Below are 11,240 nucleotides of genomic sequence, written 5' to 3' on the forward strand. Positions count from 1 at the left end.
ATTAAGAAAAAATATTGTAATTTATCACAATTGTTTTTCACGAGTTTTCATATTTTGAAAATGTGATATTACAACATTAATAATGGTTCTAAACAACTTTTTTCTTCTATATAACATACAAGTTCGGTTGCAAGGTAAAGAGCAGTTGGGTTTGACAATGTAAATGACACACAATAGAGTTGGGTTAGAAATTGAGGGGCTTGGGCAATTGGGCTTGACAAGGCAAAGGAAGCACAATTGAGTTGGGTTAGGGGCTTTGACTTAGGAGGATTGGATCAAAGATATTTAATGGGTTTTAGTGGACTAGGGACCTTATTTTTTTTGACTAGGGGTCGGAGAAAGGTAAGTGTGGGAAAACTGCTTTCGGAAATTGAACTTATTACCATTTGCGACTGCAATACTACCACTACACCACATGTTCACATGTACTAAACAAGGCCGACCTTACCCAGAGCAATAGGGCGCTATAATTGTTTTTTACATCTAACCCATTAGTCCAGCAGCCCATCCCAAACCAGTTCAAAAATCAGCAAAAAAAAATTCTCAACTAGTTCCCTCCTGCCTCTCCCTCAAGCCTCAACACTCACGCACAAGACACATGAGTATCGTCTCACTTTGCGAGAAATTTTATTTTATTTTTTGTAATATGACACCACTTTAGAGTGCCGCTTTGAACACCAAAGTGGCTCGGACCGATCCTCGTACTGAAAGTATGATCAATCACTCGTGTGCAAACGATTGTTCACACGTGTGAACTCAATTACTATCTTGACCATTATGGGATTGCACGATGAAAACGACAACGACAAATGTGTGCCATAATAGCTGGAAATTACACCACCTAAAGCAGTGTTGTTTCTTTACTTTGTGTTTTAGTGAGTGCTGAGTTTTGTCATGAAAGTAAGAAGTCAAAATAGACAGCTAAATCACCAACAAGGCATAACATGATACAAATCCTCTGCAGTGTCAAATTTGATGATGTTGGATGAGCTATCAAGTGTCGATGAGGCTAAGTCTCTTGTCCGATATAACCTAGGCGAATATGTGAAGTACAAAATATAATAAGTCAGACTTCCAAATTAATAATAAACCGACTCAAACTATTATGGACGGGTGTTGGGACTAGGAAAATAAAATCATCCGGATTATCTAAAACAGACAAAGTGTTACTAGTACGAGAAACGAGATTTTACATGCATACACTAAAATTTATGATATTTATTGTCTAATATTATATTAGAGCCTTTTAGGGCATACATATCCAAAAACATTTTCCGTAGACTTGCATGACACACGTGATTTGTGGGTTATTGTCCGGGTCCAATAAGTTAATTTCATACATGCCAAAAGGATAATATCCGTGGTTATTCACTAAAATATGATCTATAATAATCAACATTAATATATTGAACTGCATATTTGTAAATGAAATATAATACCACCGATAGACAAAAAAGAGATATATATATAGTCTTCTATTTCGTTCATTTCATAAAGTATTCTATCCGGTTTAATACCACCTAGTCAATATTTAGGAGATCCTTTTCCCAAATCCATACGTATTTTTGTAGGCCTTACCGTAACAGGTTTTTCTGAATACAACGTTTTGCATAAGATGCTTCAAACTTCAAAGATTGATATCGCCGAAAACACATACTTTTGAAGGAGATTAAAGACAAAAATAAATACGAGTAAAGAAAAAGATGGATCTTGATGGGACAATAACAAAGACAGTTTGAAGAAATAATTACACTCTCTAACAACCATACATTAACACAACCAAGAAAAGGAAGGCCACAGAGGATTGATCGAGCCATTGATGGTCAAAAAGTTGGCAGATATTATTACACAAATCTTTTTTTTTCTTTTTTTTTTTTCTAAACAAAGAACAAGGCCTCTTTAGAGTTTAGTCAACAAATATGATTACATCACATATATGTTTGTTGTTGACAGTGTGAAAGTCTGTTTTAAATCAGTTGGGTGATAGCTTTTGTAGTGAATCTCTCGGTGGTAGAACTGTAAGAATGCGTGTTAGGTTTATCGGGTGAGAAACTTCTATGCAGGGGTCAAAAATCGTCTTGGTCTACTTTTCCAGTCAACGCATGACCCAGTCAACAAACTTAGTAGCCCACGAGTGAAGGACCCTTGGGCGCCCAAACCCAAGGCAGCCAAATGCGCAAACAACTTACCAACAAGGGCCATGCTCGCCTCCGGTATAAAACTTCTAAGCCATCTCTATTTTTAGTACACATCATGCTCATGCATACACATGTGAACCACGACCTCTCTACTCTGACTTGGCCGTCCTAAGGGGTAATGGTCATCACATGCCACTTTCGAACCTATCCCCGATAAGTCGACAACCCAAATATGACATTTGAAGCCCTACCTGACATAATATCGTATACCCTTGTAAGAACCTACCTTCGACCAACCATAACAAACCACGTGTTTTGACACAAGCCCGTCACCTAAAACTACCTTCCCACGATGACCTGTAATCTACAACAGTGCACCCCACCGATGACCAAGTATTTTCATCATCAACCTTGCCTCGTTCCTTAGGACTCGTTGTAGAAGGCTTAAGACAAATTATGTTGAATGTTCAACAATTGTAGATATAAACATCTATAAGAATTCGGACTTGACGGTTGGAGTTTAGATTTATATCGGATGTCAAAATGACAAACATGTATGATATCATTCTCGATTAAAAAGAAAGTGAAGATTTGTTTTAGGAATATTTTTTGGAAAAATTGAATGGTAAATAATGTTGTTGCATGCCACACGAGTTTTGTTCGTAGTTGCATATCATAATCTCATCTTAACAATATTTAAATGAAAGTGGTAGGACCTCTTCGAATTTAATCATTTGATTGATTGTTTATGTGCTTAATCATTGCTACATTAGAGAATTATTTGAAATTCAAATTACAAGAAAAGAATGCTGAATTCAATTGGCATTTAATCAAATTTGAATTTGTAGTGGAATTGGTGGTCCCTTTTAAAGAGTAGTACAATTGAAAGCTATATTTGTCATATGAGTTTATGGCTGTGTCTCATACTACAATTGTTGGAAGCATTGGCAGAGCCAAGAGCCAAAAATTTATATGAGGGGAGCCAAAAAGTTGGTGGGTTATCCTTGAATTTATTTTTTTATGATTATTTATTTAAAATTTATCGAATTTCTCATTGATAGTAAGAAAATCAAAGTAAAAAACAAAAATATCAAATGCATAAAAACCATATATTTACAAGAAAGAAAAGTATAACTAACACACGTTGAATCCATTGATCCAGATTATGCACATGCAAAAAAAATTTCGTGAAGTATTTAGTGTGTGTGTTGCTTCTTTCACATACTCCATATTTTCTAGGTTTGGAAAACAATGAGGAATCACATGATGACCATTGATTCATGAAAACTTACTCTGACAATCCTCTCTTGTTAAAAACAAAATGAGGGTAGGTACACGTACAACCACTATATTTAATGCGAAATTAAAGTAATTTAAATACTTTATAAATAATACTCTATAAAATTTTATTTTAGTTAAGTAAGACTAATGTGATTGATCACTTTCGACACTTAAAAGTATCTACTAGCATATATTGCTTAACTGAAAGGAGGAGTAAAACACTACAAATAATGTTTCACCTAATTAATATATTAAACCTAAATTTTAAATTCAAGGGGAGCCAAGGAGCCGAAGAAGAGAGAGTTTAAGGGCATGCTTGGATTGATGGTTTAGAGAGTTACGTGAGGAGGATTAAGGAGGGTGGAGTGACTCCACATTGCTTGAATTGTAAGAAGGAGAGTCTCCAACTCTACATTTTATAATCCCTCAATTTTGAGGTTTGCGAGGTGTGAGAAAATGTTGTTTGTAATTTCCAAAATCAAACATAAATTTTTCTCATTCATTTCAACTCAACTCTCCTTAACTCACTCTACTCTTCATTTTACAATCCAAGCAAAGCCTTGGAGTTTTTTTTTCCCTTCATGTTTTCTGTTTTTTAGAAAACATTTTTTTTTCTTTTTCTCAAGTTGTTTTACAGTGATTTTTTTTTATTTTTCGGATTTTGTAAAATTGACAATCAAACTTTGTTTTCGATATTATTTTCTTTCGAAAAATAAACACATAACCTTTTTATTTTTGTTTTTTTAAAAATACTTGATATGCCCAATTGATGAGGATGTTAAGACTCTATATGTATGTTTATAATTAATCAACCACTATCTCACATGTTACCTGAATTGAAAGTAAAATGAAAGTCATAAATTAGGGTTTCTAGCATTGCATTTGTTGGGCTTTGCGTGAACGAGACAAAGCCCCCTAACTTTATGGGCCGTGATAGTCCGGGCTTGTATTTGCATCCCGGCCCAACCACCGAGGAAACCAAACATCAACTCTTATTGGCAAACAAGAGTCCCCAGGAGTTGGCTATTTGCAACAACCCCCTGGTTTTGCCTAATAATTGCAGCACGTGCTGTGCTTCCACCCTAATAACAAAATCGGCAACTGATATCAGAAACTAGAAATCAGAGAATTTTCGTAAATTATAGCTGCAATTAGCTCGCATTTGCATTGGTCCAGAATGCCATACGTGGCTTTTGAATGGACATGACTCAAATTTTTGCAACAACAATCAATTTCATGGAAACTATGAATCAAAGGAGTATTTCAATTGAACCAATTGAGGCAAAGAAATACCTCCACATCATTGAGAAAAATGAATTTCTCCATCCCTGAAGATGAGCTCGGACAGCAATGTGTTGGAGAAGTTGGGATAATATCGGTGGAAAATGGATTTAATAGAGATGAAGATTCGAGGCATGTTATGATGTCGCTCTTCCTTAAGCGCAAATTAACTCCCACCTATTCGACAGTACAACGAATTATCAGTTAATTTCTTTTAGGATACAACAAATCTTTCTTTCACTTACGTTTATACTATCAAAAATGAAACTTTAAAAACTTGAAAGAACAAGGATGCAAACTAAAATTTTGATGCTTGTACGGAACACCAAAATTTTGTGATGCCTTAGAGAGATGTAGAGAAAGAGAGTGAATGCTTGCGAGAGGTTAGAATTTTGTCAATTCTATCATGTCATATATCCAAGTTGGCAAACACATGAGCTATATATAACCATTGGTGCACTCCTTCAAATGGGCCACAACCTATTGCAAATATGAGTCATGTCCATTCAAAAGCGTCATAACCCACACCCCTTTCGATAGGTCATGACTAATTGTGAAGGGTCATGTCCATCCAGATGGGTTACAAACCATTGCATCTCACATCCGTCTCTACACCCTACTTCCTTTATTCAAAACAAAAATTCTCAAAAAAACCGAATCGGAGTTTGATGAAGTGGAAGGAGACAAATAGTAATACTGTACAATACAAAAGCACTGATGCGAATGCTATAAAACATACTTGTTTCCTTTGTTGCAGCTTGGACATGTCTGTTAAGACTACAAAATGTTCCACATCTCTTGGTGAAAGCCAAGTGATGTGATTTATAAGCTTGGTCTAACATCACAATACTTAAAACTTTTTTGAAGGACAAAGGGGTTGCCATGTCGTAGGTCATATACTGATATACAACTTACATATAACAAATCTAAATCCAAATCAACGTTTTCTCTTTTTCTTCGAGTTCTTGCCCGAGTTACTCTTTGGCTCTGAATCGGCTTGTGTAGTTTGCAACTTGGCCCCTACAGCAGAACTCCAAAGAGCCATTTCTACATCTGACGGCGTCAAGGAGTCCCCAGTTGAACTCAGTTCCTGAAGGTTTTTTTTTTTTCAAACCAAATGCCATGGTTTTAGAATGGCACTATTACAACACAAAATCACTAACTCAATGCCAACAGTTTATAATGACATTATTACAACAAAACACAAAAGCAACTAATTTCAGCAGCGCCCATGAATGTGAGAACCCAGAAGTTAGAATACCATCAGTCATGAAAAAGATGAAAACCCACCAAAATAAGCACACACATGCAGTATAAGTCTTTCGATTATAGTTACAAGATGTCCATAGTAGCTCAGTACATTCATTCACCTGCCTGTGCTTATAGTGAAAGTCAGTTGAGATATCATGCAAAGACGCTCTTCAAGTAAAATTATGAAACATCAATGTAATTTCGTGGATAACAAACTAGTTAATTTCTAGTTTAGGCACCAGCATGGTCACCGTAAATTAATTTAACTTCATGCCCGTAGGCTGCCAAAGTCTACACTTCAGCTAGATTTACCATAGAAGCAAGTGTAGAATTAAGACTAACAGACACATCTCATATCTCCCAAGGTAACACAGATGCTATCAACTCTACCTCTAGCATTTTTTTTCTTCTCAATATGCCTCTCCTCAAAGCAAATTAATCCAGTCACATAAGTAAGTGCAACTGAAAGACCACTCCAGGAAATTTACCAGTAACCCACTTTCGGGTTGTCATACATTCTCCTCATTAGAACTTGCCTGCATTACCAGCAGCAATTATACCGGCAACCATTACCACCAAAAACATCTAGTGATATTTTCATGTTCGCAAAATTATTCTTCTCAATTGTTCTGTAACCTCAAATCATTTTTTCCTTGTGACCAGTATGGTAGCCATTAATACCACAACGAAGAAGAAAAAGAAACTGACCTTAGCTTTTGTCTGTAGCTTATCAACGAATAATAGATACTGCTTCAGTGTATAATCCTTAGAGTGTCCAAGAGCAGCAACCATAGCCTATCACCAACACCAAATTAAGCACAAGATTGAGCCAAAACGAACAAATAGTAATAATAATAAACAAACTCAAGCAATCCGACCCCCAACAACTACCTCATCGGACATAAACGGCGCCACATCAGGCGCATAAGCAGCCAAAATGGCAGAGGCAGTGGCCGGACCAACACCTTTCAAAACCGTAAGCGCGTTCACAGCCTTGGAAATATCAGGAAGTGACTGAAAGGCCTTTTCGGAAGCAGATTTCACTAGCTCATCATCTAATGACGAAACGAAATCCAACAATCGAGGTCTGCAAAAAAGAAAAATCAACTCTCAATTCCACGAGATACACGGGAAATTGGACGATGCGAGTAATATCGCACCTCCATTTCCCACGAGAGAGCTTCCATTGCATGAGCTTGGAAAGCTCCGGTGTGGTGATGTAGGGGTTAGGGTTTCGTTGGTGGAGGAGAGAAGGAAGCTCGCTACGGTAGAATTCATCGAAGGAGACAAGGTTGGGCTTGCTGAGTGACTTGATGCGAACAGGGTAGGAGGAGAGAGCTTCTTTCCAGAGACCGACGTCGGAGCACTCGAAGTCCATCATCAGGCTCCGTTCACTCGTTCAGTCTGGTTGCTGTTGCACAATGAAAGCAAAATTTCTTCATAGCGGGAGATTTTAATTTATTGGGCTGTTCAGGCCCATCTATTAACGGGCTGCGCCATCCTTGTTGTTGGACCCAAAGGATGACGAATTGAGTATAAGGTCTATTACATGTCTGAAAGGCAAACTCGTATGATGTCATTTTTTATTTTAAAAAAAAGGGACAAGTAACGAAAAGACCTCTCTATTTACGAAAAAGGATCAACCAGGCCCCTCTACTTTTTAACGAAGCCCCTACACTATGAAAAACGGACCACGTTAGCTCTTCGAGCTAATTTTCCGTCAAATGATGCTGACGTTGCTTTCATTATCTGACATGGAATTGTTATAAATTGAAATGAAAAATATGTGTAAATTGTAACAAATATCAAAACGAGTTGTTTATTCATTTGAGCTAAACCCTAAAATTTCTCCTCTTCCCTTTTTCTTTCACATCTGCGAACGTCGTCCGCTCCTCCAACGCCCCTCCCATTGCAGATCTTCTCCATCTTTTTCAGGTATGTATTCACTCTGGTTGCAGCTCTTTTCTCCGTCTTTGTTATGCCATTTATTTCGGTTTGGGTTCGAATATGATGTTGGGTTTCAATGTATGGGTTTCGATTTTGGATTGTATTTCATGGTTAGGGATTTCGATTTTGCTTAGATTTCAATTAATGGGTTTCAAATTAGGGTTTATAGTATTCGAATTTGGGTTTTGTTATGTGGGTTTCAGTCACTGGTTTCAATTTTTGGATTTTAGGTTGTTTTTGATGTTGGGTTTGATTTCATCCCTGTGTTTCTTTCAGGTTTCATCTATCTATATTGTTGTTTATTCCATTGAAATAGTTAATCGAAAAAGCAGAGCTGTGAGAAGACATATTTCAGTTGATGAGGTTAGCTTGATTTTGGTTTAAGTTTGCACATGATATTGAGCTGTTTTGACCACTCTACTGTTATTGTTACAGGGAGCATCTAGTGGGTATAGCAGTGACGACAATGAACATGAAGAGGAAGAGGAAGAGGAAGAATTCCTCCTTGAAGATAATTCTTCAGAGGATGATGAAGAAGTTATTGCAGCGAGAGAGAAGATGAAAAACTATGGCAGAGGTTGGAAATCTGTGGCTCTACTGTAGGAAAGTGATGATGATGATGATGGTGTAGGTGCAATTGAGTCTGAAAGTGATGTTGGCAGTGTTGAAGTTAATGTTGGGGATGCTGAAATGGATGTTTCAGATGCTAATAGTGAGTACTTAGAGTCTTCCGATCCTGGTAGCTGTAGAGATATCACTGATGAAGACTGAGACTTGAGAGATGATGCAATTAGAAAGAAGAGCAGATTTCCAAAATTCAAAAAGGTTAAAGGTATACCTACTTTTGAACTGAGTATGTTGTTTGATAGCAATGCAGAATTTAAAGATGCTTTGCACAATTATGCTATCATGACTAGGCATGACATACGGTACACTAAGAATGAACCTAATAGGTGTAGAGCTAAATGTATAGGTGCTGTTGATTGTCCATGGCATATATTTGCATCATTTAACAAAGAAGTTGGTGGTTTTCAAATTAAGACTTATGTTCATGAACACTCTTGTGATCCTAAAAGGGGTTTGAAGAGGCTGACCACTAAGTATTTAGTGTCAAAGTTTTATGACATAATTGCTGCCCACCCGGACATTAAGATTAGATACTTGAAGCCTTTTATGGAGAGAATATTGGAGTTAGATATGAACTTAACTCAATGCAAAAGGGTTAAAAAGAGTATATTAGCAGATTTGACAGGGAATTGTGTGAAGGAGTATGGTAAACTAAGGGATTATGCTGAGGAGCTTATGGTGTCTAACCCTGAGACCACAGTGAGTTTGCTTATTGACAGGCAGAATGAAGATGATCCATCAACATTTAAATCCTTTTATTGTTGTTTTAAGAGTTGTAAGGAGAGTGTTCTTAATGGATGCAGACCAGTGTTAGGGATAGATGGTTGCTTTTTGAAAGGATTGGTTAAATGAGAGTTACTAACGGAATTGGCAGGGATGGGAATAACCAAATGTTCCCAGTCGCTTGGGTTGTTTCTTGAACTTATTGAGGCATGATCTAGGAACTGCTGAAGGTGAAGGCTGGACATTGATAAGTGATTGACAAAAGGTATGTCATTGTGTTTTAGTGTCAATTTCTTCTATTTACTTTGCAAGTTACTATGTTAATAATTCTTTGCTTTTGTATGTATGTAGGGGTTGGTTGGCGCTGTTGCGGATACATGGTTGAAAGCTGAGCACAGATATTGTTGTTGTCATTTATATGCAAACTGGTGCAAAACACATGCTGTAGGCAATTGAAGAACTTATTTTGGGCCCTTGCAAAGTCAACAAACATATCTGATTTTAATTTGAAATACAAGGAATTGGAGAAGGTACATCCTACTGCTGCAAAGGATTTGATGCTAGTTGATCCCAAGTACTGGTGCAAAGCATTCTTTAGTCCATTTTCAAAGTGTGATTCATGTGATAACAACTTAAGTGAAGCTTTTAATGGCACCATTGTGGAAGCGAGAAGCAAATCTATCATATCCATGCTTGAAGATATAAGAAGGGCAGTGATGCGTAGAATTAGAGACAAAAGAGTTGGTGTAGCATCATGGAAAGCTGATTTTGGTCCTCTTATTAAGAAAAAATTGCATAATAATGTCAAAGAAAGTCATATGTGGGTGTCTAAATGGAATGGAGGAGGTAGCTACGAAGTGAAGTGTGGGAGAAGTCAGTATGTAGTTCGATTGAGGGAAGGGTGTGCTCATGTGGGGCATGGGAACTTTCTGGAATTCCATGTCTTCATGCTATCCGAGCAATACATGACAATGGTGAGAGGTCTGAAGACTACATCAATCTCTGGTATAAGACTACAACTTATTTGAGGGCATATTCAAGACCATTAGAGCCAATTAGGGGGGAGAACATGTGGCCTAGAAGTGATCAAGATTCTGTGATTCCTCCAAAATTACGAAAAATGCCTGGGAGACTGAAGAAAAAGAGGAGAAGAGAACTTCATGAAAATATTGTGAAAACCAAGTTGAGCAGAGAAGGGAGGACCATGACTTGTCATGTGTGCAAACGAAAGGGTCATAATGCTAGAAACAAGTCTTGTCCTGGTAGGTGTGGTGCAAGTAGCCAAGTCAGTGACCTTACAATGGCACATACAGCAAGTCAAGGTGCATACTCATACAAATGCTACTGGCAGAGGCATTGTGCCTATAGAATTTCTTAGTAATTTAGTAGTAGCAACAAATGTTGGTGCAATAAGTGGTTCAGGTCAAAGAAGTGAAGGACAATCTAGCAACTCTATGGCAGCAACAAAGGCTACATACATTAGTCCTTTTCACAAAGACTGTAGGCCAAAGACCAAGCCAAGGAAGCAAACTTTGCTTTCTGGACTAGGCCTTTATATCAATCCCGACACAGGTCGATCAATTCTCAATGTAAGTATTCAACCATCTACTAACCTTAATTCTTCATTGTGTTGTTGTTAAACTTTGCGTTGTGAACTAAATGAAGTAACACATATTTCTTGTCTATTTTGTAGCCTGAAACTTCCATGTCTAGGGTGATCGATCGTGGAAGTCAGAATTCTAAAACGAAGAGGAATGCATCGAAGCCTGACTCGTAGATGTTATGACTACTGTTTGTTGTTGCCTCTTATCATAATATGACTGCTATTGGTTCTTGAATTTGTATTAAAACTGATCTGGATTTGTATTGGGATATGTTTAAGTTCATGGATTATGTCTAGTTTGTAGTATTCTGGTTAATTAAAGCATGTTAGTTATCTGTTTGGTTTTAATTCGACTTATTTGAAATACATGCCTTTTTTTTTTTTTTTTT

General features: G+C 37.2%; 2 protein-coding genes and 1 long non-coding RNA gene across 4 annotated transcripts; 2 read left to right on the forward strand and 1 right to left on the reverse strand.

The window, feature by feature from the left end:
* Positions 1-5,404: 5,404 nt before the first annotated feature.
* On the reverse strand, positions 5,405-7,379 carry LOC120000562. Of its 2 annotated transcripts, none has more exons than XM_038848694.1 (4): positions 7,112-7,379; positions 6,843-7,038; positions 6,660-6,746; positions 5,405-5,790 (listed from the first exon to the last, which is right to left on the reverse strand). In XM_038848694.1, the coding sequence occupies exons 1-4, from the start codon at positions 7,330-7,332 to the stop codon at positions 5,638-5,640; spliced, it is 657 nt and encodes a 218-aa protein (XP_038704622.1). In that variant the 5' UTR covers positions 7,333-7,379; the 3' UTR covers positions 5,405-5,637. The 2 variants fall into 2 exon arrangements, with proteins under 2 accessions (XP_038704622.1, XP_038704621.1); XM_038848693.1 differs by having other exon boundaries at positions 5,405-5,839.
* A 997-nt stretch (positions 7,380-8,376) lies between these two features.
* LOC119999417 lies at positions 8,377-10,570 on the forward strand. The gene is made up of 2 exons (XM_038846970.1): positions 8,377-9,513; positions 9,600-10,570. The coding sequence occupies exon 1, from the start codon at positions 8,754-8,756 to the stop codon at positions 9,375-9,377; it is 624 nt and encodes a 207-aa protein (XP_038702898.1). The 5' UTR covers positions 8,377-8,753; the 3' UTR covers positions 9,378-9,513; positions 9,600-10,570.
* A 4-nt stretch (positions 10,571-10,574) lies between these two features.
* Positions 10,575-11,196, forward strand: LOC119999418. Its single transcript, XR_005468410.1, has 2 exons — positions 10,575-10,837; positions 10,942-11,196. It is a non-coding gene; the product is annotated as an uncharacterized LOC119999418 (long non-coding RNA).
* Positions 11,197-11,240: the final 44 nt, after the last annotated feature.

Source organism: Tripterygium wilfordii, chromosome 6, assembly GCF_013401445.1.
Source record: "Tripterygium wilfordii isolate XIE 37 chromosome 6, ASM1340144v1, whole genome shotgun sequence".
Taxonomy (NCBI): Eukaryota; Viridiplantae; Streptophyta; class Magnoliopsida; order Celastrales; family Celastraceae; genus Tripterygium; species Tripterygium wilfordii.

Excerpts from the sequence above, each read along its gene's own strand:
- LOC120000562 (XM_038848693.1), bottom strand. The coding sequence starts at position 7,332 with ATGATGGACTTCGAGTGCTCCGACGTCGGTCTCTGGAAAGAAGCTCTC. Across the intron at positions 6,747-6,842 it reads CGCCGTTTATGTCCGATGAG|GCTATGGTTGCTGCTCTTGG; the intron begins GTAGTTGTTGGG and ends TGTTGGTGATAG. Across the intron at positions 5,840-6,659 it reads AGCTACAGACAAAAGCTAAG|TGCCATTCTAAAACCATGGC; the intron begins GTCAGTTTCTTT and ends GTGTTGTAATAG.
- LOC119999417 (XM_038846970.1), top strand. The coding sequence starts at position 8,754 with ATGTTGTTTGATAGCAATGCAGAATTTAAAGATGCTTTGCACAATTAT.